At 68.3% G+C, this 25,710-nt stretch overlaps 1 protein-coding gene across 5 annotated transcripts; it reads left to right on the top strand.

Moving 5' to 3' along the window:
• Positions 1–1,648: 1,648 nt before the first annotated feature.
• Positions 1,649–25,038, top strand: CTBP1 (C-terminal binding protein 1). 5 transcript variants are annotated; one of them, XM_055326357.1, is made up of 10 exons: positions 1,657–1,811; positions 9,653–9,847; positions 11,381–11,535; positions 17,709–17,853; positions 19,506–19,712; positions 21,171–21,385; positions 22,703–22,833; positions 23,219–23,346; positions 23,761–23,878; positions 24,099–25,038. In XM_055326357.1, exons 2-10 carry the CDS (start codon positions 9,841–9,843, stop codon positions 24,283–24,285), a joined length of 1,293 nt encoding a protein of 430 aa, XP_055182332.1. In that variant the 5' UTR covers positions 1,657–1,811; positions 9,653–9,840; the 3' UTR covers positions 24,286–25,038. The 5 variants fall into 5 exon arrangements, with proteins under 5 accessions (XP_055182331.1, XP_055182330.1, XP_055182332.1 ...); XM_055326358.1 differs by lacking the exon at positions 1,657–1,811 and adding an exon at positions 2,007–2,107; XM_055326359.1 differs by lacking the exon at positions 1,657–1,811 and adding an exon at positions 8,234–9,538 and having other exon boundaries at positions 9,657–9,847.
• The last annotated feature ends 672 nt before the right edge of the window (positions 25,039–25,710 follow it).

Here is a 25,710-nt window from a genome sequence, read left to right as displayed (position 1 = left end):
ACGGCGGGGCTCCGGTCCCCGACACTGTCAAACGAGTATCCGCTCTGAGAAAGGGCTGTGTGGGTGACACGTGCACCGGGGCTGCAGTTTCGATCTTTCCCTTGTGACTCATTTTGTGCCTGCGTTTAGGTGAGTTCTCTGCGACGTCTGCTAAGTGTGCACTTACGCCCTGCTTTCTCATTTCCCCCGCGTGTTCTAATTAATCCAATTTGGGAGGTATGTTCACGGGTGAGTACTAAGTGAGGCTTTGAAAGCATTTGTTTTGCAAATAGATACCCAGTTCGCTATTTCCCTTGATTGAATCCACCCACACTTTGTCACCAGTTTATGAATTTCAGAAACAACAGCAGGACTGACAACAGGATTTCAGGATTGCGCACCATGTCCCGGGGAGCCAGCTGCGCAGCCGTCGTGTGTTACTGTGGCTTTTTACCTAAGAGGACAGATACACGGTCTAACCTCGCTGCCACCTGAGGACATTCCAACTCCCAGGACCAGGGTCTCCCAGGGTGGGCCTCAGGCCCTTTCCCGTCACCGGATCGTCTCACCCTTGGAGGCTGGCTAGCCCCCACCCTGGGGGAACCCTCATGACCCTCCCGCGGGTGCCTCTCTGGAACTGAGTATAGGCTGCTCACAGGGGGCACTGGGCACCCTGCTTCAGCCACGTCTGGCCACCTCCCAGGTACCCCTGGGCCCAGGAAGTCCCTGCTCAGGCTTCTGGATGCCGATTTCTGGCCTCTGTGCTCTCTGCAGGATCAGGAGGTTCTCCCTGGGGCCTGCCATCCAGGCTGCACCTCCTCCTGGGTCCCAGGAACCGAAGCATAAGGCCAAGTTTGCCCAGGGAAACTCCCAGGGATGCCTGCCTCGGCCTCCTGCAACCCTGTAGGGGCCCAGAGCCGGAAGGCTGGCAGTGGCACACCTGCAGTGCCTCCTGGCAGTGGCCCGGGAACATTCAAATGATCCCTGCCTAGGAGCGAGCTGAGGTGCGGGGGTAGGTGCGGTCACGCTCCACTGTCAGGATGCGGGTGGGGTGGAAAGTGTGTAGATGGCTGTGGCTGTGCCGGTGTGAGGCAGGTACCTGTGTAGGACAGGTTGGGGGGCGTGTACGCGTGCGCAGATGCAGGACAGGTGTATGCGCGGAGGTGGAACAGGTGGGGCCTGGTGAGTGCCCAGCAGGTGTGTGTGTTGCAGGGCAGATGGGGCCGGGTGGGTGTGGGGCAGGTGCATATGCGGGTGCAGGGCAGGTGCGTTGGGTGGGCGCGGGGCAGGTGCGGGTGCGAGCAGGTGAGTGTGCGTGTGTGAGCGCGCCCGCGGGGCAGATGGGGCCTGGTGGTTGCGGGGCAGGTGCGTGTGCGGGTGCAGGGCAGGTGGGGTCCGGGGCTGCGGGGCAGGTGCGTGCGTGCGCGCGCGGGGGTGCGGGGCGGGACCTGTGCGGGCGCAGGCAGGTGTGAGCAGGCGCGGCGGCGGGAGGGCGCGGGAGGGCACGGGCGGGGCGGGCGGGCGGGCCCGGCCTGCAGCCGCCCGCGTGGTGCTGCGCGGCGCTCGCGCCTGGAAACAGGAGGCCGCCGGGCCGGAAGCCCCGCCCGCGCGCGCGCCGCCTGTCCCCGCCCGGTGGAGCGGCTGCTGGCGCGGCGCGGCGCGGCTCGGCACGGCGGCGCCCGGGCGCAGGCGAGCGGGCGGAGCAGCGGACGGCGCCCAGGCCGCCCCACGCGCCGGGCTCGCGGCGGAGCGCGCCGGACTCGTCGGGGCCCGCGGCCGCCCGCGCCTTTCAATGGGCAGCTCGCACTTGCTCAACAAGGGCCTGCCGCTCGGTAAGGCCGCGCGCGCGCATTTCCGGCCGCGGGGGCGGGGCGGCGGGCGGGGCGGGCGGGCGCGCGCGGGCCCCGGCTTTGTGTGCGAGTGCGCGTGCGCGCCGGCCTCCGCGCGCCGCCGGGGGCGGGGCCGGGGCGCCGTGCGCGTGCGCGAGCCGCAGCGTGCGAGTGCGCGTGCGCAGGCGCCGCCGTCACGCCCGCCCCGCCCGCTGCCGCCGCCGCCGCCGCCTCCTCCTCCTCCTCCTCCTCCGCCGCCGCCGCCGCCACCGCCGCCGCCGCCGCCGCGGCCCGCGCAGGTGACACAAAGGGGCGCCGCGCTCGGCCCCCGACCCCCCCAGGCCAGGCCCCGCCACACCCGCGGCGCGCCCGGCCCCGGCAGCCCCACGGCCCCCCCGCCGGCCCGGCCCCCTGCGTCCGGCCCGCGTGCGCCCTGCGTGGGGCCGGCCCGGCCTCCTGGTCGCGTGGGCTCGCCCCGCCCGGGCCCTGGGGCCTCGCCGCGCCCGCCCCCGGCGCCCCCGCCCCCGCGTCCCGCTCGCCCAGGACGAGGACGGGGACGGGGACGGCCGCCGGCAGCCGCGCCACCTGCCCGCGCCACCTGCCCGCGCCCGAGCGCCGCCGGCCCCGGGGGGGGGGGGTCACGGCTCGGCCCCTGCAGCCGCGCGGCGGAGGGACCCGGGGCCGCGCTGTCCCCCGAGCCCGCGCCGCGGCAGCGCCTGCCCCGGCCGCCCTCCTGCCGCCCTCCTGCCGCCCTCCTGCCGGCCTCCCCTCGGGCCTCCCGTCGGCCTCCGCGGGCGCCGTGGACGGGCCCACCTGCGGGAGGAAGCCAGGACCGAACGCGGTGGTGGCTGCGCGGGCCTGGACGAGCAGCCAAGGACCTGCCGCCCTCGGCCGGCGCCCGCTTGGGCAGCTGGACCGTCCGGCTGCAGGCCGGGGGGCGTCCACGCCGCGCTCTCCCGGGACCGCGCCCCAGCTGCCGGGGCAGAGTCACGCAGAGGAGCTCGGCAGCAGCCGGGCTCCTGCCGGGCGCTCCCCGCGGGGCGGGCCGGGGCGGGGCGGGCGGGCGGGCGGGCGCCCCCGGCTGCGGTGACCCCGTGTCACGGCTTTGCGTGCCCCGAGGCGAGGATGCCGCGTGAGGACGAGGGCACCCGCGGGCCGGCCGGCGCTGCTCCTGGCACGCGGGCACTCTGGCCTTCCCCGCGCCCTGGGAGCCCAGGGCGAGCCGCCCTGGCCGGGGTCCGCACCCTCTGCACCCTCCGCACCCTCCGCACCCTCCGCACCCTCCGCACCCTCCGCACCCGCACCGGCCCGCCCGCGGTCTGCCCCCTCCTGCGCCTCCCAGCGCTGCCCGCCGGCCGCTCTGCCCCGGCCTTTCTGGGTCTCTTTTCACCGAGGTTCTGTCACCGCCTCCGAGCTCGCGCTTCCACGTGGGCCTCTGCGAGGCCTTGTGGGGGACACACGCTCGGGGTTACGGCTGTGTCTGCCGTGTGCAGGCGTGTCCTCTCCAGCCTCCGTGGGGCTGTTTGTGCGGTCCCAGCCTGTCCCGCCCTGACGGCTCGCTCTTCCCTCTGCGTTTCTGAGAAATGGACTCGTGGCTGGGGTGACCTGTCTCAGCCCTTGACCCTCTCTCCTGGCTGCATTTGGGGTTTCCCTTTCGGTCCCTTCAGCTTGAGGACACACCGGCGGGGGTGCTGGGGGCACAGCAGGCTGCGACCCCAAGCTCTGGGAGGCTGGAGCAGCCCCTTCTGTGGTTAGTACCCGAGGTTGGGCCATCGGGTGAGCTGCCAGAGGTTGGCCAGTGGAACCCTAGTGCGGGGGAGGCACCTCTGCAGGAGAAGGGCCCTTGGGCTTCAGAGGTGGCCTGGCCTTGGCTCCCCAGCGGCCTGGTGGAAGGGGCCAGCAGGCCGTGAGCAGAGAGCTGGGCCGTGATGGGGCTTTCTCTGCCACGATCTCGCCTGCCCCTGGAGCGCCCTATGCCAGTGTCCTTGGGGCCTTGCCCAGTCTGAGTAGCTGGAGTGCAGCTTGCTGCTGGCCGCCCGCGGCTCCTGGGCGCGGAGGACCCAGTCGAAGGCTTGTGCAGGCTTTTTATCCTGTGGCGGCAGCCTCCTCAAAGACTCCTGGCTCCCGCGACCAGGGGCATGAAGGAGGACCCATGGCAGGCTCAGGGGGCAGTCCACAACACACCTGCCTCAGGTTCCCAGAGGGGACTCCAGGAGCTCACTGCAGATCAGCCACGGGCTGCACACTGGCCTGGGGCCCTCCCCTGTCTGCCCAGACGAGCTGCAGGACACCTGGCAGGGCGGGGGGGGGGGGGGGGGAGGTGGCATTTTCCACCCAACCACAGAGCTCAGAGCTCACAGGCGCTCTTATTGCTGAGTTGTTTCTGCCTGTGTCACCCTCAGGGTGGGGGTCCCTCACATCCCTGCCAGCCCTGCAGCCTGGCCATAGATGGGCTGGGAGGACGGTGGGCACCTGGCAGGACTGGAACCTGGGACCTTGGAGAAGAAATCCCAGGGGGTCAGCGGGTGGGGCGGGGGCTGCTTTCTGGACCCTCCCCAGGCTTGGACTCTGGCCTGTCGGGAGGCAGGCTCGGTGCCCACGGCAGCCTCGTCCGGCCGCCAGTCCTTCTTGAGTCTGATGTGCGAGGCCTGCCCTAGAGGACGTGTCCCCACATGGGGTCGCTCCGCAGCAGCTGCTGAACGTCGCGTGCGGGAGGGCAGGGAGGTGACATTCCTTGGGTCCCCAGCCAGTGTTCTCTGCACGAGGACGGGGTTCTTGTTTGTGGGATCCTGGAGCATCACAGAGCAAGCAGGACACGTGTCAGGGCTCGAGAGAGGACTGTGTGGGAGGCAGAGTCTCGGTGACGAGAACGTGCCTTTGCAGCACGTGTGGGGGAGCGGGCGCCGGTTTGGTTTACAATGAATTGGGGGACCACACGGTGTGGTGCGTGGGTCTGTCCTGCTGGGGTCGGTGTGGCCGCTGGCCTCGGGGTGCCTGGCACTCACACAGACCCTGCCCCCTTGGAGGCTTCCAGACCACAGCAGCCAAGGGGAGCCTCACTGCCACCAGCTGGCTGTGCTGGGCCCAAGTGGGGAAGGGCTGCTTAAGTACAGCGGGGGGCAGGAGGGAGCCCCTTCTGGGGAGGTGGTGGTCGGGGCTGGATATGCACAGCTTGCTGGGGCGGGGGGCCTTGGGGTGTGATGGGCTCCAGGCCGCGTTTCTGAAGCCCTGGCTGTGTTGGGGAGGGCTGCGGTGTCCTGCGGGGGCCCCAGGCAGGCGGGAGGTGGCCTAGTGAGTGCGCCTGGAGAGGCGGCAGGGAGCACTCAACGGAGATCTCTGGGGCTGAGTGTGGGATGATGGTCAGCCATAGGGGGTGGCGCGAGCGCCAGCACCTCGGGTGGCCAGGATCTCAGTCCCCGCCCCTGGCTTCCCGCTGCCCCGGATGCCAGGGAGCTGCTGTCAGGGGTCCGGGGTGTCCCCAGAGCGTGCCAGCAGCACCCTGTCCTGGGCCCGGGGGAGCAGGAGGCCGGCCTAGTGGTCGGTGGGACGACGGGGGCCAAGGAGGCCCCGCCCCGACGCCTGTTGGCCCTGAGGTCCCTTCAGCTCCGTTATGGACTCCCGGGGAGATGGCGAAGGTGGTGCCGAGAGGGTCGCGGCCTGCTGCGGGGCCCTGTGCTGCAGGTGATGGCTGTGGTGCCCTTGGGCCTGCCAACTGCCCACCTGGAATTACGCAAGCCACCTGGGCTGGCCTGTGCCCTTTGTGCGGGGCCCGTGGGGTGGCGGCCGCTGCAGCCCAGTGGGTCCTGGCGCCCCGTGCCCCCAGGCCGTGCTGACTGCCGCGTCCCCCACCGCCTCACTGAGTTGTGGGGATGCCACCCCCGTGTGGCACCCCGGCCCGACCCGCCACCTCTTGGAGCACAGTGTATCACCAGGGACGGAGCAGACGTGTGCGGCGGGGTGGTTGTCGGGGTTCCATCCGCACCGGGTGGGGGGGTGCCCACGGGAGCCCCTCTGAGCTGGCCTGCTCACCCTCCTGCCGACGACAGCAGTGGGACATCGGGAGGGACGCAGAAGCCTGGAGTGCTCGGCACTGGCAAGTGCGGGGGCAGCGCCGTGGTCAGGCTCCTGGAGCCCCGTGCGCTCTGGGGAGGGGGAGGCCGAGACCCCACCCCAGCCCCACCCCGATGCTCCGGAGCCCCGTGTGGGTCATCGTGGGGCAGGGCGGAGGGACGCGGGCAGCCGTGGGCACACCCCGCCTGGCCGCCTGCAGGCGCGTGGGCCGGCGTGTGGGGAGCGCGGGCGGCCCTGGGTTCCGCGGGAGCACCTCCGCCGGGGAAGCCCTGGCCGTGAGGCTCTGGCTGTGAACGAGCAGGAGATGGCTGGACACGCTTTCTTGGTGTCCTCGCGTGGGTGACGGGGGGTTTCGTTGCCCTGGAGGAGGAGCGCCCCCTCGCTGTCCCGTGACCGGTCGTCCTGGTGGCCGGGCACACGCCGACCCGGTCTCACTGCCACCTGCCGCCCCCGGGCTGTTCGCCAGGACGCCCTGGACCTGCGCTGGGCGGTTCAAACAGGTTCAGGCACTTTACGTCTTGCAGTAGCATCTCCGTAATTTCACCGTCTTTTCCGTTTTACTACGTCCTGACAAGCGTCTTCTAGTTTGTGTGAGTTAACCTTTCCCCGCAGAGCCGTCGGGGATGACGAGGGGAGCCCTGCCGCTGGCGGACGGTGTGCCGCGAGTCCGGGGCCCTGACCCCACCGCGCCTGTGCGTTCTCGCCCGCCCTCTGCCGCCCCCCCCCCCGCCCCCCGTTGTCCGTGTGGCCTCTGCACTCGTTCTGGGCATTGAGGTCACTCAGCGGGGCTCCCACGTGGCGTTTCCAGGAACGAGATGGAGTTTGGGGTTTCCACGGCGCAGATGTCCCCAAGCCTGGGCCTGGCGGCGTCTGGGGGTCCCTCCCTGGGGGCTTTTCCTTGTCGCGCTGCTGCTGCTGGCCTGGGCTCGGGCTCCCCCTGCGTCCGGCCCGGGCCCGCAGTCGCCGCGCGTGTGCAGCTTGGAGCCTGGGACCCGTGGCCTGGCCTTTGAGCCCCGCGCCTGCCGACGCTCCCCTGGCTGGGCACACGCTGCCCCGGCCCACGGGCCGCTCTAGGCATCTGAACCTCGGCTGGGTGTGGGCAAAGCGGGGCCTCCGCAAAACATGGTTTTCATAGAAGAGCTGAGTTGGGCCGCTCGGAGCGCCTGAGGGTCCCGTCCCCTTGGCGGGGCTGCGGGCTGCGGGGACCCGCGTGGACACAGGGCGCCGGGCCGCAGCTGAGGCGTGCAGGAGTGTGGTCTGCCCAGGGCCTCGCCGCCCGGGACGGTCCCGCTGGGGACCCAGGCTGGCTCCTCTAGCTTTAGGAAGAAAACCGCAGACTGGCCACAGCAGCAGGGCCAGGACCCCTGCTCACTCGGCGGCCCCTGCGCTCGGGCCCTGCCCCCCGCCCTTGGTGGCCGCTGGCTGGAGTCTGCGTGGACCGCGCCTTGGGCTGTGGGGGAACGCGGCGGGGGATCGGACCTGGGCTGCGGGGTCACGGCCCCGGGGCACAAGTCACCCTCGCCGGCAGCGGGCACTGGGGAGTACAGGCTCCCGGGAGGCCTACGCTGGGGAGCCCGGTGGCCCCTGGCCCGCACCCAGCTGCTCGCCCCCTGCTCCTCTCGTGAAGGTCAAGGTCGCGGGGGAGGCTCGTGTCTGGGGGAGGGGGGCTGCACAGCCGCACCCCTAATGGGGCCTGCCCCCCCCCACCATGGAGAGAAGCAGGGCGCAGTCACCGAGAGTCCCTGAGTGCCCTCGGTGCCACCCTCCCGGCTCGTAAGGGGAGAGCGACATCTCGTTCCGTGGCTCAGTGGGTATGTTCCTTACGGAGCAGAACGTGGGGGGTCACGTGTGGTTTCCTTTGGGGGTCGTGAGGCTGTGAGCCGGTGACGAGGTCCAGGTGCTCTGGGCCTGCAGCCCGGGCTGGGCCTGGCCGGGTGGAGTGTGTCCCTGCCCCTGCCTGCCTGCCACCTCCTGGCCCCCCGGCCCCCTGCGCACCACCCCCAGCCCCCTGCCCCGGGTCCCAGGCCCCTGTCCTGGGTCCCCAGCCCACCACCTCCTGGCCCCCACCCCCCCTGCCCCAGGTCCCTGGCCCTCAGCCCACCACCCCCTGTCCCTGCCCCGGGTCCCCAGTCCCCAGCCCACCACCCCCGTTCTCTGTCCTGGGTCCCCAGTCCCCTGCCCACCACCCCCTATCCCCTGCCCTGGGTCCCCAGCCCACCACCCCCCAGGTCCCCAGTCCCCAGCCCACCACCCCCCAGGTCCCCTGCCCCAGGTCCCCAGCCCCCTGCCCCAGTCCCTGGCCCCCAGCCCACCACCCCCCAGGTCCCTGGCCCCCAGCCTGTCACCCCCTGGCCCCTGCCCCGGGTCCCCAACCCCCTGCCCACTACCCCTGAGCCCCTGCCAGCCGTTCCCACTGCCCCGAGCAGGACTCTCAGCTGAGCCTGGAGGGCCAGGGAGAAAGGAGCCCTGGTGCCGTCGCCAAGGGCAGCTCCCAATCTCTGGGTAAGGGGCAGCTATGTCCCCCACAGCAGAGACAGGTGTGGCTTGGCCAGGGCCTGTCTTCGGGGAGCAGACTCCTGGTACGGGCAGTGGCCGGCGTGGGCGAGGGCTCCAGGTAGATGCCTCTCGGGACTAAGGAGACTCGGCTCCATGTGGGCCTCAGGTCACCCTGGGCCCGTGTTCATCGCGACCCTGACCTCCCACCTTGTGGCATCAGCACTCTCTGACCAGGGGCCCCCCATTTCCCTGGCGGAGAGCCTGTGTTCCCCAGGCTCAGTGTCCCCGCAACCTGGGAGCTGGTTACGCGGGGTCAGCGTGTGGGCTTGAAACCCGCAGAGGGAATCGGCCGCATTCAGTCCGTGAGGCCGGGTGGTGGACCGTCCCAGCCTGTCCACTCGCAGCGCAGGCCCGCCCAGCCCTGGCCTGGCCGCGGCTTCAGGGAGGCCAGGCTGCCTTCTGCACCGTGGAGCCCAGGCCACCACTCGGCAGGGACGGAGGTCCGCACCCCGAGGGGAGCGTGGCCAGCTGGCGCGGCCCAGGCCCACGGACAGGATGCAGGACACCTGCCCTCGCTGTGCAAGCGTCTGGAAGGGGGAGCCACCATGGGTTCCAGGGGCCACAGGCCATCCCTGCAGCAGGCCCGTCCCCCGTGGCCCCACCCCCGTGGCCCCACCCCCTGGAGCTCCTGCTCTGCGCTGGGCCTCCCGAGGGCCAGATGACATCAAGGGCATGGTGTGCGGCCTGGCCACGCCTCCGGGCAGCCCCGCTGTGGTCCCCGCGCGCAGAGGGCCACGCGCTCAGGGTGGGTCCAGCGCTCCCGGGGCCTGAGATCTCAGCCTGTCCCAGAAAGGTGTGTGACCCACGCACGTGACCTCAAGTCTCATGGGAGCTGTGTCAGGTCAACTGCCAGTCCCGGGATGTGCCTGTGGGGCCCGCGTGTGGGGGTGGGGAAGTGGCGTCCGTGTCCCAGCCAGCATCCCCGGGCCTCCCCTCCTGGCAGCCTCGTCCCGGAGGCCGGGGAGGCTGTCGGCAGCATGAGTAGGAGCTGGCATGGCGACCCGAGGACGCGGAGGGACCTTCAGAGTCAGCCTCCCGCTGCACATGCGTCCCCGCTGCGCCCAGCCGTCCCCTCCGCCAGCCGCGTGCCCGCCTGCAGGCAGGTCCCCCCAGGGGCAAGGATGCGGGGAGAAGCCTCGACTGTGGGCCTCTGGCATCTGTGAGCTGTAGCTGGCCCTCGATGGTGTTTTAACGTGTCTCTTGTGTTTAATTTTTAGTCAGACTTTGACCCCGGCACAGGCTTCAGTGGTCGCCGAGGATCAGGAGCCTAGGAGCTTTGGTTCAAGACAATTAAAGACGTGGGATGAGGATCCAGTGACAGACGCGGTTCTGCCTGGGGATTCTGAAGATAAAACGCTTTGAAAAGTCGAATTCATGGTCGTGGAAGCCGAGCCCATATTAAGAAATGTCAGGTTGGTAGGGGCTCCTGGAGCGCGCAGCAGCTGGACGCCCGTCCCTCCGTGCCCGCGGAGCGGCTGTCCGCACCGGCTGGGACGGCCCAGGTTCCCCGGCCGGTGCGGCGCATCAGGACAGCGACGCCCCATGGTGTACAGCCTCTGTGAAGCCCCACGGATGGCGGAACCGGGGGGGCCTCGGGGGTCTCAGATGGGCAGGCCTCAGGTCAGCGCTGGGCTGGTTCTGGTCGTCCTCCCGTGAACTCCGTGCCAGGCTAGGGTGTTACCACGCAAACCCAAGTCCTGTTCTGGCGCCGGCCGTGGGTCGGGAGGCGGGTGCCTCCCTGGGCAAGGGGGTGTCAGCGAGCTGGGGCCCCGGCGCTGCTGCCCGGCAGGCCCGCGGACGGCATCCCCTCCCTGCTGCCCGCGGGCCCTGGCGTGCTCCTGCGGGAGGCGCCGTCGCGTCGGTGCTCCACAGCCTGCCTTGTCGCCTCGGGAACTTGGAGGGCGGGAGCTCAGCTTGCGGCGTGACGGCCCGTCCCTTAGAAACAAGCGCAGGGTGCCCACGGTCGTGACCAGAAGCCCCTTGGCGCAGGTACATAAGGGCCCTGAGGCCTCGCCGTTCTCTGGGTAAAGCTGGAGAGGTGAGCCATGCCGTGGGCCCGGCACCCTGCGGGCGGCAGGAAGCAGCTCAGGGGACTGCGGGGAGCGCCGGGGAGGGGTTGGGGCCTTGCGGACCCTGCCCTGCGCCCAGCGGGGCTGCTGCGTCTTGGCCGCTTGCGTGGGCGGTGGAGCAGTGCGCCCGTGGGGGTGGCTCCCTCCTGGGCTCTGGGCCCCGGGCGGCCCAGCCCCACCCCTGGTTCTCATCCTGCGCCGGAGCTGCCCGTGCACCGGTCAGGGCGGGTCTTGTCGAGGCCGTTGGGGCTGGGGGGTGGTTGGGGCCACTGGCGGCTGCCATGGTTGTCACCTAGGGGCCCTCGTGTCCGCCTCAGCCCAGGATGAGGCCCGGTGACGTCCTGTATGGAAGGAGCTTTTAGTGATTCTAAGTCGTCTTGTCATGAGACGGTCAGGGGCTCTGGCTGCGTTCAGTGCTTCACCCCTTCCCTGCCTCTGTGTCTCCTTTCAAACCTGCAAATGAGGTGATGCCGGGCATGGGGGATGGTGCTGGCAGGGTCTCCGGGCGGTCTCAGTGCTGCTGTGGACTGGGAGCCGTGGGTGTTGTCGTGACACCTGTCACATTGCAGTCTGCGTGTTCCGGGGTCAGATGGTGGAGGCCCTGTTGCCTCCACGCATGCCTGGGACCCCAAGGCCCTGGGGGTGATGCTGCTCGGCAGGGGTCCACTTTCGTTCGGGGGTCAGCGAGCTGTAGCAAACACTGGTTTGCTTTTCATGGAGATTTTTTTTTTACTCAGGCTTGACAAAATCCAGGTGCGTGGACACGTAGAATTCTCAGGGCCTGCCTATGTCAGGCTGCGGGCGGTGGGTGGCAGGGGAAGCGAGGTCTCAGCTGTGGCCACCGTGGGAGCTGAGCGTACACTCCTGTCTCCACAGGCGTCCGACCCCCGATCATGAATGGGCCCATGCATCCCCGGCCCCTGGTGGCGCTGCTCGACGGCCGGGACTGCACGGTGGAGATGCCCATCCTGAAGGACGTGGCCACAGTGGCCTTCTGTGACGCCCAGTCCACGCAGGAGATCCACGAGAAGGTAACGGTGTGGGGTGCTCGAGGGAGCGAGGAGGGCAGGAGGGTCCCTCAGCTGTGCGCCTCCATGGCGCCCAAGCCCCAGGCTGTGGCCATCATTGCCCTCGGCGTCGAAGGTGGGGACAGGGTTCCTCCGCGACACCTTGAGCCGCTGCCTTGAGCCGCTGCCGTTGTAACCAGTTGTTGCCAGGAAGTGGAGCCTGTGGCCGTGGATGTGGCCGATGAGCTGCATCGCCTGGGGCCCATGTTGGCCAGCGAGGGCATCGCAGGCTGGGCCACGCAGCTGCGCCCTCCCAGCGCCGGCGTCCAGCCTGCTAGCGGCGTCGCCAGGCCTGCTGGGGGATGGCGCGGGCGTCTCGGGGTCCCAGGACCGGCAGGAAGAGAAGGCGGAGCTCGGAGCCTCGCGGAGGGATGCGGCAGCTGCAGGAGCGTCCAGAAGACCAGAGGGCTCGACGCTGAGGCCCAGACGGCTCCCGGGGTCGAAGTCTCAGGCCCGGTGCCGCTGGGGGAGGGGGACACGAGCACGTGCCGCGGGTCCCAGAGGCGCGAAGCCTGCGCGCTCCCCGCATCCTGCGTGTGTACGTGGCAGGCGCGCTCCCGGCGGCCCGGGGCTGTGGTGTGGGGGGTGCGGGGGCCCTGGGCGGGGCGGCGGGTGCGGGGGTCAGCTCTGCAGGCCGCCCTGCACGGGGCAGGGCTGGGTGACCGGAGCCCGCTGTGCCCCGGAGCAGGGCTGAGAGGGCAGCTTCTGGCCACTTGTGGATCTTAAAGGGTTTCAAAGTAAAAATATTAAAAACCCAGCAATATCGGGAGCGAGAGACCGGCAGACGGAAGTGTTGAAGCAGCCTGAGTGATATTAAAGCAGGTTCTGAGAATAAATCTGAAAAGTGACACTAAACGGATGTTTTCCTTTAAGATCGTAACTGATCAAAACGATCGGAGGTTAGCTAAGAGCCAGATGTGCAGTCCGACCCCGGGGAGGGTCGGGCTGGGCCTCCGCGTGTCGGCGACTGCCACCCCCCCTGCGCACACTGAGAAAACCCCCGGTGCCAGAGGCTCCCGAGGGATGGGACGGAGCGCCCTGGCGACCCAAGGGGCACGCGGACGAGCAGCGCGGCCGGGGAAGGCGCCCTCCCAGCACTGGGGGGGCACTCGCAGGTGCAAACAGGCAACTGGAAACGGTAAACTGACAGGAAGCTTGGAAGCCACAGTCCAGGCCGCCGGGCAAAGATGTGGAGCTGCGCAGATCCAGGAGCTCGGGCCTGCTGCGCCGTGCGGCCCATTTCCCCAGCCTGGCTGTCAGGTGTGGCCAGGTGACCGAGTCCAACCAGGAAGAGCCACCAGGCTTTGTGTGCAGAGCCACCTCTCTCTTTCTGCTGGCTGGAAACCAAACGCAATGGGTGGAGCCTGGGCAGCCACCTGGAACCCAAGAGAAACCGTGTTTGGGAATAGCTGAAAAACAGGATGGGAGCCCTGGGCCCTGCTGGCTGTGGAGCTGACACAGGCCCCAGACCACTTGTCTGCAGGCTTCATCTCGGGGAGAGACAGCACATCACCATGGATCAGGGATTTCTGCCTCGTAACTAGCTGGACGCCAGGCGCTAAGTGTGGAGGAGACCCTATGCTATTACCATGGCCACCTGGTGAAGGAACCTTCCAGAGCTCAGTGGACACTCTGGCTCTCCCGGTGTGAACCCAGGACGCGTGTCGGGCCCACAGGATGCTCTGCTGTTCAAGGAGCACGTTACCCTGATGCTGGAGGTGGGGGTGTTAGCTACGAAGAGTCGCGGGCTGCTTCACACCTCCCAGGGAAAGCAGTTCTCGGCGCAGCGTTGTGTTATCTGATTAAAGTGCAGGAGCCCTGAAGACAGGCACCTGCGGAGGAAGGGGCCCTCGTGAGAACGGGCTTGTGGGTGGGATGGCGCCGTCAGCCGGCCCGGAGCAGGGGCCCCCAGGGCCAGGGGATAGACAGTAAGACAGCACTGGGGACGTGTCCGGGAAGATAGGAAGGACGTGGGAAATACAGCTGCAAGGCGCCCAGTCCCAGGAGGGAGGTGCTCGGGCCAGGAGACGTGAGGGGAACATGCAGACAAGATTTGACCCGCACCACGGTGGCACGGGGTGGCAGCAGGGTCAGTGTGACTCCAAGCAGAGGGTCAGGCCAGGGTCGGCCTTACCGGGGCCGTGAGCAGGTAGAGAGGGGAGGGGACGCGGGGAGGGAGCCCTGGCACAGCCACATGCAGGCAGGTGTCCCAACAGAAATATCAGGGGAGCTGCTGGGGGGCACATGTTTCCCACCCCACAGTCAGGACGAGGCGGAGGTGCATCCTGCAGAACACGGGGCTGTTTGTCGGGGCACAGTCAGAATCAGTCACGTGGCAGTGTCAAGACAGAGCACGTGAGAAGTGGCCAGGTGGGGACAGTACCTGCCAGAGCCGGAGGCTGGACAGCAGACACTCAGATGCCCCCCGACAGCAGGAGGGGGGTGCCGTGTGGGCGGCGATGCTCTTGCTCCACCAGGGCCACGGCACGCGGGCTTTGCCGGGGCTTGGCACTTCTGTCCTCCAGGCCTGCACACGCGGTGGCACAGGCACCCCCTGGAACCACACAGAAGTGTGTTGGAGGCACTAGGCCACTGCTGAGCTTTTCTGGCCGCAGCCGCACAAAACAAGCCACACCCTCGGTGTGGTCCTAGAAAGTCAGGTGCGCAGAAGTCCCGGAACCTTGTGCATCGGCACCTGTGTGTGAGGGGCAGGAGCGAGGCCCCGATGCGGCACGGTAGGCCCCGGCTTCCCTCCGTAAGCTACCCACTGAGTCCCCCACCCTGCTGCCACTGGCCCCGTGGCACTCCATTCTGGGGTGAGGATGCGGTCAGGTCGTCAAGCCTGACAAGCTTGGTCACAGCTGCACGTGGTGACATGAGTGAACACCTGGGGTCCCCCCCCCCCCGCAGACCTCCTCCCTGGGAGTCCGTGTGATGCCTGGCAGGGTCCCAGCCACTCCGCAGTCCTGACGGGGCGTGAGCAGCCCCCTGGAGAGGAGCTCGGGGCTGACTGCGGGAGTGCGGTGGCCCAGGCCTGGGTCCCCTGGACGGAGCTGCCTGTGGGGCAGGCCTGCAGCCAAGCCGGTCCTCCCAGGGCGGGTGGGCGGCCCTGAGCCGGGGCGGTCTCTGCCCTGAGAACACCTCGCTGGGCACCACGTGATTACAACTGCTCAGTAGAAAAAGGAATCGGACATGAAACCAATTTATTAAGAAACGTCAGTAGGTCACACTCAGGCACGTTGAGACTAAGGTAATAGATGGCCAGTTTGCGTCCATCACACGCAGCATCTCAAACTCTGCCCTGCTGGGCGTCGTGAAGTGGGTGCCAGTGGGTGAACGGCCCCCCGGGTGTGGCCGGCTGCCACACCGACACCCTCTCAGAGGCTTCTCCGACGGACCCACTGCTTTCCAGCCCCGAGGACCAACCTCCAGGAAATTGTGGAAGTTTTTTTTTAAGATTTTATTCATTTATTCATGATATATATAGAGAGAGGCAGAGACACAGGGACACAGGCAGAAGCTGGGAGCCTGACGTGGGACTCAATCCCGGGACTCCAGGATCGCGCTGTGGACCTAAGGCAGGCACCAAACCGCTGAGCCACCCAGGGATCCCCGAAATTGTGGATTTTTATGGCAGCACAGCCAACAGCGGAGCAGCCCAGACGCCCCAGCAGTTGGGACTTGGCACGCGTCTTGGCTTGTCCACGCTGGGACGGAGCAGGCACAGTCACGGTCGTGATGCGATCGCGTCCTGCCATGGCTCAGGGCTCAGGCGTGGGCACACACACCAGCCCATGCTTGGACAGTCTTCCTCCCCGCCTGTCCCCAGCCCAGCGCCTCTGCCCGGTCACCCCAGGAAGAGGCCTGTGCATGCATCTGGGTGCCCAGGCCCAAGACTCAGACTCACCCTGCAGCCTCCCCCTCCACAGTCCATCTGTCCCTGGATGCGTCTGTCCTCTTTCCAGGGCGTAGCCGTGTCCGAGGCCACCCTCCTCTCCGGTCCACACAGCTCGGCACGGTGGTAAGGTCTGCTCTCCCCGTTCCATCCAAGCCCTCCCTGTGTGCTCCCTGTGTGCAGCACTACTACTTGGCTGTCGCACGAGGGTCCTCACCCCACCCCACAGGCCAGTCAGGGAGCGGGAGTACATGCTTCTGCAGCCTTGACGTCCTGGGAGTTCAGGGGGAGGCGTCAGGACGTGGGCAGCTCCCTGCCTGCAGGAGCAGAGATCCCCAGGACGCTCAGGGCAGGAACAGAAGCAGGGGCCAGCGGCACCCTGCAGTCCCTTGAAGGCCCAGCCAGCCCGTGCCCCCTTGGCCCGTGTGGGGTCTGCGTGGGCATGTGCCCTGGGCCACCTTGGCCAGCCTCGGAATGGTCTGTATTTTGGGTTGCCCTCTGTCCGACAAGCTCAGCTGCTGTAGAGAAGCAGATGAGAGGAGCAGTCAGCAGCCTCCCCATGGGCCCTGCACCCCACGCAGGACCCCTGCTCCGTGCCTCTCATGTCAGCCCCGAGTCCAGGCTGTCCTGGGCACCACTCCTCGCTGCCTTCCTCATCCTGGGGTTCAAGGTCACCATGGCCTGCTGTTGGCGTCCCTCGCCGGCCAGGACACCCAGAGTCAGCACGAGAAGCTCAGTCTGGAGGAGGGCAGGGTGGCGGACGCCGGGCTGCGGGTCCCAGCAGCCAGCGCATGCCCTTGGGTGGGAGGTGTCCTCGATAGGAAGGCTGCTCTGTGTCCCGTAGGGAAGGACAACCCCGGCCCTTGGCTGTGAGGTTCCGTGTGCCTGGACCATCCTGGGTTCCCGGCCCTTGGGCCTGGAGACGGGACACGGTAGGCCCCCACCGGCGTCTGGCTGAGGTCCGTGCGTGACCTCTGCGGATCATGCCCTGGAAGGCGCCACTCACGGGGCTGCCTTCCTGGACCTGGGACAAACCCCCAGGAGGCAGGCATTCCCCACCCCTGACCGCAGCCCGGCTGTGGCGCCCACCTGCAGACCTCGAGGGTCAGGAGGCACCAGCTGGGGTGCTGTGCACGCTGGGGACGAGGCCGCAGCACAGCTGGGCTTGGTGTGCACGCGCCTGGCCCTGCGGGGAGCCTGGTCTGCATTGCTGGGCCCTGCAGGGGCGTGGCCTTGCGGGCCTGGTCCTGCGGGGGGGCGTGGTCTGCGTGCGCTTGGCCCTCCGGGGGCGTGGCCCGCGCGGGCCTGGTCCTGTGGGGGCGTGGTCCGCGTGTGCTTGGCCCTGCGGGGGCGTGGTCTGTATTGCTGGACCCTGCGGGGGGCGTGGCCTGTGCGGGGGCCTTGGTCCTGCGGGGGCGTGGTCTGTATTGCTGGACCCTGCGGGGGGCGTGGCCTGTGCGGGCCCGGCCCTGCGGGGGCGTGGTCTGTGTTGCTGGGCTGTGCGGGCCCGCCCTGTGGGGGCGTGGTCTGCGTGTGATTGTGCAGGCCCGGCCCTGCGGGGGCGTGGTCTCCGTGCGCTTTGCCCTGCGGGGGGCGTGGCCTCCCGTCCAGGTGTCGTCTGCACCTGCGCAGAGCTGCAGCTGTGGTTCCTGCGGGGCGGGGCCGGGGCCCGGCTGGAGCCCCAGCTTCCCAGAGGTCGCCTCCGTTGGGCGGTTTGCAAACAGTAGCGCCTCGGCCCACGTTGTGCAAACTCGGGAGACCGGACACTGACCTGCTCCTGGGGCTTCACGAACGGCAGCCAGGCCCGGAGACGCGTGGGCAGCGTCAGGGCCGGCGTGTGGGCGCAGATGGGGCCGTGGCGAAGCGGGCTGACCCGGGCCCCGGCTCCGACCCGTGTGCGTGCGTGCCGTCCGCGCCCCGGCGGGTCCTGCGGTTCCGAGGCGGCGTCCTCCTGCGCGTCCTGTCTGACCGCCTGGTGTCCACGCGGAAGGCGAGCCTCCTGCCCGCCCTCCCCAGCGCTTCTCTCCGGGGGCGCGGCCTCGGGCTGCTTGGGGGTCTGAGCGCAGAGCCAGCAGGTCACCCTGCGTCCCCTCAGATGTCACAGCAGTGGCTGCTGCCCTAGGATGTCCGCAGTCCCCAGCACACAGCGGAGGCGGGGGGGGGGGGGGTCGGGGGGACGTTTGCAGCTCCCCAGCTGGGCCCGGCCTCTGACCCTCTGACCGCGTGGCGCCTCCGCCGGCAGGTGCTGAACGAGGCGGTGGGGGCGCTGATGTACCACACCATCACGCTGACCAGGGAGGACCTGGAGAAGTTCAAAGCTCTGCGCATCATCGTCAGGATCGGCAGCGGATTCGACAACATCGACATCAAGTCAGCTGGGGATTTAGGTAGGACGCCCGGGTGTTTCCTCCCTTTTGCGACTTGGGGTGTTGCTTCTTCGGCGCGGTCTCCTCAGCTTTCCTCTCGTCTGTTGGTTTTGCTTTACACCAAGGATTCCCTTGCAGGCCCTTCTTGGGTTGGAGGTCACTTGTGAGCATCTTTCAGGGTTCAGGCCCCCCTCAAGCTCCCCAGTCAAATCGGCTCTCTCAGAAAACCTTGCAGGGGGTCACGTGCACCTGAGCAGGGCGCGCAGCTGCAGGGGGTGATCCTCCCATGATCAGGGCTGGCAGCTGCAGGAGTAACCCCCCCCCATGAGCAGGGTGCACACCTGCAGGGGTGACCGCCCCCATGAGCAGGGTGTGCAACTGCAGGGGTGACCCCCCCAATGAGCAGGGCGCGCAGCTACAGGGGTGACCCCCCCATGAGCAGGGCACGCGACTGCAAGGATGAACCCCCCCCATGAGCAGGGTGCGCAGCTGCAGGGGTGACCCCCCCACATGAGCAGGGCACGCGGCTGCAGGGGTGACACCCCCATGAACAGGGCGCGCAGCTGCAGGGGTGACCCCCCCCCATGAGCAGGGCGCATAGCTGCACACACACAGACCCCCCCGTCACCCTCACCCTCCCCGTGCCCGGTCTTGCCAGTCCTTTCCCCCGGTGCAGCTGAAGAACCGGGCAGAACGGCCTGCCATTTGCGTCTACCGCAAACTCGGTTTATTCTGCTCTCACGAGGATGCTCATGCCCTCCGCTGGCTCACATGATGGAGCCCACCCGCCCCACTGTCACCCGTCCCCAGGCTGCATCCCCAGCAAAGGTGCCTGCAGCAGAGTTGACCACAGCCTGGATGCTTTCTGCTCCGGGGACTCCCAGGGGGCTTTATACCTGTTCCCCGAGTCTGTCCTGTCTTGTTATTCTACAGCCTGGGCTCTGTTCCTCCACCAGGGACAGTCAGGGCCATGCCCTGTGGTCACCCTGGCCGTGTGTCCCCAGATCTAGGGGATGGTGTCCTTGTCACCTGGTCCTCCTGCTCCCCGCCGTCTCTTGTGTTCATGGTGGGCTGAGATGTTTCCAGAAGGGAGTGGAGGATCTGCTCTGGGCCCTCTCATGAAGCCCTGTTCATGCGTTGGGCATCATCCTGGCATTTAGGGTAGCGCAAGGAACCGGTAGGCGCCCTCCCCTCTGCAGGGAGGTGACCAGTCCCCGGGAAGCACTGTGCAGTCACAGGGGCAGGGGCGAGGAGGCGGCAGGGCAGGACAGGACAGGTGGGCGGGAGGGGCCAGGCTCGGGAGAGGCAGGTAGAAGTGCAGAGGTGCTGGGCATAGAGAAGCCTCAGCTCACTCCGCAGGGCTGCTGAGGGCCAGTGGGGGCCGTGGGGCTGTGAGGACAGGGCCACTCCATCCAAAGCCAGGTCCCAAATGGCCTGGGGGCCGAGGAAAGCAGGAGGGGTGGGGCCTGCGTGGCTGCGAGCTGGCGGTCAGGTGGCCCATGGTGCAGGCAGGGAGACCGGGTGTTGGCACCTGCCTGGGTGACCTCGCCTGTCCCGTCCCGCCTACTTGCTGGACCCGCAGGCGGGCCTACGTGGGGACGTTTCTGCGGCCCGTCTTGGGGGAAGCACCAGGACTGGCGTCGGTGACCTCGCCCGCGCGTCTGTGTTTCCAGGCATCGCTGTCTGCAACGTGCCGGCGGCGTCTGTCGAGGAGACCGCCGACTCCACCATGTGCCACATCCTCAACCTGTACCGCAGGACCACCTGGCTGCACCAGGCGCTGCGGGAAGGCACACGGGTGCAGAGCGTGGAGCAGATCCGGGAAGTGGCTTCCGGCGCCGCCAGGATCCGCGGGGAGACCTTGGGCATCATAGGACTCGGTGAGTTAGCGGAAGCCCTGTGGCTGGGCTGCTGGGCGCCCCCGCCCCCCCGGGGCAGCGCGGGGCCGAGTCCTCTCTGCCCCGGGAACGCCGGCTGTGGGTCACACAGGTGCTCACCAGTCACGTGCCTCTGCGCAGTTGTGCCTGCCCACTCACACGCTGACCCGTGCTCCCCGCGCTCACACGCCTCCCCCACCTGTACCCTATGGCACCCTGTGGTTGAGTGGACGTGGCCTTCAGGTGAGGGCCAGGTGGCCCTCAGCCCTGCTCCGGGGGGGAGCTGCTCACCCACCGCGCGGGCAGCTGTGAGTTCTGTTTCTCTGCCTTGTGTGTGGGCGCGTGTCGCTCCGAGCTCGGGCTCCATCCACCTGGGAGGCCCCGTGTGGACGGGACCCTCCCCCTACTGGCCCCGTGCCCTCCCCCCCCCCACCCCCACCGGCTCTGCAGCAGGAGAACCGTGGGACATTTGGGGTGTTCTCGAGCCAGGCATACACGTGCGTGAGTGCAAGGTGTCCACGAGGCACAGGCCTGTCTTCAGTACGGCTCCCGCCTTGCTGGAGGGGACGCACAACCCCCAGCGCGGCCCCCCGGGGCGCTGTGCCCCTCCCCTGGGTGGGGGGGCGCCTGACCTCAGCCGGCAGTGTCGTCAAGAGCCAGCAGGCCCCATTTCAGCGCGGCTGTGCCCCAGCGGCCTGGGCGGGCTGCGCCGGAGCCTTAGCCAGAGCCCCCTCCCGGTGCGTCCAGCGACTGCTCGCTTCAAGGTTGTGGCTGCTTAGAGCGCGAGCAGCGGAGCTCAGAGGGAGAGAATCCCAGACTCCACCCTGAGCGTGCTCCGTCGCGTGCGCCCCCCAGGCGCCCTTCGGGGATGTTAAAGGTGCTTGGAGTTTGGGTTCCCACGTGCCGCGTGGCAGACGCTCCGTGCGGGATGTCGGGGCGCAGCTGTTACCTGACCTCCCGACGCCGCCGGTTAGTAGTTTGGGTGGCATTGGCAGGACTGCTGTGCTCTGGCCTCACCTGGGGTCACTTGCAGGCGGGGCCGTGGCCTGGGGCCTGGTGGTCCCCTCTGGCGGACGCCCTCCGGTGCGCACGGCCCGCTCGGGCCACCTCAGGTGCGTGGGACGTTCCAGCCACCCGGGGGCTGCAGGAGGGGTGGGGCCCTGAGAGGTGGGGCTGGGTAGGCTGGTCCTGCGTCCAGGTCAGTGCGTCCCTCCCGGGGGCGCTCTGAACCCCTGTGGCTCCCTCCCTCCAAGGAGCGGGGCCCCTCGTCTGAAGTGGCAGCCCCACCTGCGCACTCCCTGGGGAGCACCTCCAGCCCCCCGCCCACTCCCTGAGTCCTGGCCCCACACGGCCACGCGGGTGTCCCCGCACTTGGCATCTGGATGCAGGGACCCGGGCCCATGGGGCTGCGCCTCCCACGCCGAGCTAGGCCCGCGGTGACGCGGTGTGTTGCCCTGCCAGGTCGCGTGGGGCAGGCGGTGGCACTCCGGGCCAAGGCCTTCGGTTTCAACGTGCTCTTCTACGACCCCTACCTGTCGGACGGCACCGAGCGGGCGCTGGGGCTGCAGCGGGTGAGCACCCTGCAGGACCTGCTCTTCCACAGCGACTGTGTGACCCTGCACTGCGGGCTCAACGAGCACAACCACCACCTCATCAACGACTTCACCGTCAAGCAGGTGCGCGCCTGCACCGCCTCCCCCGCCGTCCCCTGCCGTCCCCAGCCCTGCCACACCCACACCCCCAGGTCGGGGCAAGGGTCAGGGTAGGGTCACAGTAGGATCACGGCTAGGGTCAGGGTAGGGTCACGGTTAAGGTCAGTGTAGGATCATAGCTAGGGTCAAGGTAGGGTCATGGCTAAGGTCAGTGTAGGGTCACGACCAGGGTCAAGGTAGCGTCATGACTAGGGTCAGGGTAGGGTCACGACTAGGGTCAGGGTAGGTCACAGCTAAGGTCATGGTAGGGTCACAGCTAGGGTCATGGTAGGGTCACGACTAGGGTCAGGGTAGGGTTACGGCTAAGGTCAGGGTAGGGTCATGGCTAGGGTCATGGTAGGGTCACAACTAGGGTCAGGGTAGGGTTACAGCTAGGGTCATGGTGGGAGTTCTACACGTCCCACCGTTGCCTTAACCCACGACAAGTGCCTTTCCCTGCCCTGCGGGCTCCACCGCTGGGGGTCGTCTGCACTGAGGGGCCTGTTTCCTGAGTTCTGGGGGCTCCTGGCCCCACACACAGGGCACACGCCACACCCGATGGGCTGGGTCCTGCAGTGAGTGTGCCCGTGCGGTGCTTCAGTGCCGTGTCTCTGGGGCAAAGACAGATGACGGCTGGCAGCATCACACCGTGGCTGTGAGGCGTGGCCCTGGGTCAGGCAGGAGCTGGAACTAGCAGTGGCCTCTCATGGGCTCCGGGGTCCCCGGCAAGGGTGTGTGCCCGCACGGGGTCTGCCCCTGGCCCCTGTGGCCCCGTGGAGGATGAGCCCAGGCACCCGGGGCTCCTCTTTGCCTCCGGTCGGTGGGGTGGGGCTGGGGAGGGCGTGGGCACAGGCGTGGCGCTGGGGCGCTGGTCGGAGCCTCGCACCCCCAAGACCCGGGTGTGGGGCTTGGAGCTGCCTGTGTTCTGGGGGGCTCAGGGCCGTTGGCCCGAGGACGTGAAGCTGCGTGGGGACCGAGCGGGCGCCGCCACCCGAGGGAACAGGGCTCTCTGGCCACTGCACCAAAGACCATGTCTTGGGGTTTCGTTTCCGTCATCCCAGGATCATAGGGTCCTGAACCCACCTCTGCAGCTGTGTGCAGGGGTAGGGGCTTGGGCCACACCGTGTCCCAGAGGCGCCACATCCTTTCCGTGGGGGGATGTGCATCTGGGGGGCCAGGCCAGGAGAGCCCACAACTGCAGCCAGGGGTCCTCTGGGCGGGGTGCGGTCCCCAGGGCGGGGTGGGCGCGAGCCAAGAGGCCTGTGGGCTGATTCACGTGCCACTGTTTTTGTGTCTTCCCAGATGCGACAAGGCGCCTTCCTGGTGAACACGGCCCGGGGCGGCCTGGTCGACGAGAAGGCCTTGGCCCAGGCCCTGAAGGAGGGGCGGATCCGGGGCGCCGCCCTGGACGTGCACGAATCTGAGCCCTTCAGGTGCCTCCTGGCAGCGCCCTGGGTGATTCCTGGATGCCACCTCTCCCAAACCCGCCCTCGCCCGCGCTCACACCCACTCGCAGTCTGCAGGCCCCGGGCCCCGTTCTTGGGCTTTGTGTCCAGCCCCGCCAGGGCCCAGTGGGCAGGTGGCCAGCCCTGGAGGTGGGATGGTGAGGGCTCAGTCACGCGGTGCCTCGGGGCACTGAGCCGTGTGGCCGCGTCTGCAAAGGCCTTGACCCAGAAGGGGCAGCACTCGTCAGCCCTGCCGAGAGGGCCTGGGCCCTGCAGCTCCAGGGACCAGCGCTCAGCGGCGGGGGCCGGGGTATGGCCACAGGCTGGGTCACGCTCCCTCTGCCCCAGCCTGATCACTTTGTGCCATTTGTAGCTTTAGCCAGGGTCCCCTGAAGGACGCTCCCAACCTGATCTGCACCCCCCACGCGGCCTGGTACAGTGAGCAGGCGTCCATCGAGATGCGAGAGGAGGCGGCCCGGGAGATCCGGAGGGCCATCACAGGTGAGGTGGCCCCGAGCCTCCCTCAGAGGCCGTGAGATGGACCTGCCTGGCAGGCGTCCTCCGGGGGGCTCCCCACACAGCCCTCGAGTCCCCCGAGTCCCCCAGGGGCATCCCACACTGCCCACTCACGGTCACCCCGTGCCCTCACCCATGGGCCAGACAGCTGGCTGAGCTGGGGACCTGGGCTGGGCCTTGTCTGCTGCTTCCCGAGGTCCTCAGGGCTGGCAGACGTGGGGGGCCCCTGAGGGGCACCCCCTGGGCCGGGGAGTCTCGGAGCTGCGAGCTGCTGTGTCCCGGGAGGAGAGGCGGAGGGGGAGCCCCGCTGCGGGACCCCAGCCTGTGTCCGCCGCCGAGCTGCCACAGTGCTGGGGGCAGCCACGTGACAGGCCCTTCTCTGTCCACCGCACACGCCAGGCCGCATCCCCGACAGCCTGAAAAACTGTGTCAACAAGGACCACCTGACCGCCGCCACCCACTGGGCCAGCATGGACCCCGGCGTAGTGCACCCTGAGCTCAACGGGGCCGCCTACAGGTGAGCGGGTGGGGAGGGGGCGGGGACACGGGGTCCCCTGGACACGCGTGCTCGTGTGCGCCCCCAGGGACCAGGGGCCGGGCTGTGGGAGCCAGAGCCACCAGGCATGAGGCGAAGAGCCCATGGAGCAGCGGGCCGGGGGAGTCGTGGCCTGGGGGGGTCCCTGGGCCGAGGCCGCGGAAGGGACCCCGCCAGCCTCACGTGCCCTCCGTCCTCCCAGCAGGTACCCGCCGGGCGTGGTGGGCGTGGCCCCCAGCGGCATCCCCACTGCCGTCGAAGGCATCGTCCCCAGCGCCATGTCCCTGTCCCACGGCCTGCCCCCCGTGTCCCACCCGCCCCACGCCCCTTCTCCCGGCCAAACCGTCAAGCCCGAGGCAGATAGAGACCACGCGAGCGACCAGTTGTAGCCCGGGCGGAGCTCGACGGCCTCGGCGCAGGCAGGGCGGCGCCCTCGGAGCGGCGTGTGCAGAGGCAGCGCCTGTGGTGGCCCCGGCGCTGCAGAGACTGTCCAGGCGCCGGGCGGGGGAGGTGGCGCCGGCCTCCCCGCGTCCGCTGTAGTTGTCCCGTCCCGAGGGCCAGCCGCTGTCCTGTGTCCTTTGCGTCCTCGTTAAGCAAAAGAAGTTAGTAGTTAATTCTATCATGAATGTTCTCGTCTGTGTACAGTCTTTAGAACATTACAGAGGATTTGTTTGCTTAGCTGTCAACAGCAGGAGAGCCTGAGCGAACACTCAGCAGGCCGCGTCACACGGCGCCCCTCGTGTGGGACCGCGCCCCGGAACGAGGCAGTTGGCAAACTTCTCAGGACAACGAATCCTTCCCGTTTTTCTTTCTACGCCACTCAGTGCATTGTTTTTTCTACCTGCTTGTCTTATTTTTAGAATAATTTAGAAAAACAAAACAACGGCTGTTTTTCCTAATTTTGGCATGAATCCCCTTGTTCCAAACAAAGACGGCTTCGCAAAGTGGCTCCAAGAAGTGCGCGTCGCCCACAGCGCGCTCGGCCGTCGGCATCTGTCCTGGGGATGTGAGGGCGCAGCGTCCCGGCCTGCGCGGGTGCCGTCCTGCTGACGTGGTAGGCTAGCAATATTTTGGTTAAAATCATGTTTGTGACTGTAACCATTTGTATGAATTATTTTAAAGAAATAAAAATCCCAGAAAGAGCCGGCAGGCTCAGCATCTGTTTCGTGGCTTCACGGCCCCCAGTGGGTCTCCGTCCTGGCCCCAGTGGCCTCGGGGGCTGGAGCGGGCGGCCTTGGGCACCCGGGGCAGTGGTCCTGGGGGAGCCGGAGGCGGCAGGCCGTGTGGGTGTGGGCAGGAGCCGCGCTGTTTGTGGGGACCAGTGCACCCCCCCCGCCCGCCTGGGGCCGCGACCAGAGCAGGTGCCGCGGCCTGTGCAGGAGCGGGCTCCGGGATGCTGCGGGGACCCCGGCTTCACAGCGGTCCCTCCCTTGCGGCCGCCCAGGGCTAAACCAGGGCGTCCTGTTCACGGTCCCCTGGACGCCCGTTGCACGCCCGCCCCGCGCGGCCCACGGCGTAGCTGGCCCGCCTCCTGCCCGCTCTGCGGGGAAAGCACGGTGGACGGTGACCGCTGAGGGGGCTCCTGGGGACACGCCTTGGTGTTGCCACACTCAGGGTCTGCAGGACAGGACTGCGGGTTGGGAGCCGCCGTCCTGCGGGGCTGGGGTCCCGGCCGAGCCCCTGCCACTGGCGCCCGTCCTCCCAGATCTCCGCGTGCGTCCGGAGCGCGGGGTTTGCGTCTGCGCTCAACCCTGGGACGTTCTCAGCCCGTCTTCAGGCGTTTGCCTTCATTCCTCTTCCCTGAGGGACCCGCG

Source organism: Nyctereutes procyonoides, unplaced genomic scaffold, assembly GCF_905146905.1.
Source record: "Nyctereutes procyonoides isolate TBG_1078 unplaced genomic scaffold, NYPRO_anot_genome, whole genome shotgun sequence".
Lineage (NCBI taxonomy): Eukaryota > Metazoa > Chordata > Mammalia > Carnivora > Canidae > Nyctereutes > Nyctereutes procyonoides.
This window is presented reverse-complemented; position numbering and strand designations above follow the sequence as displayed.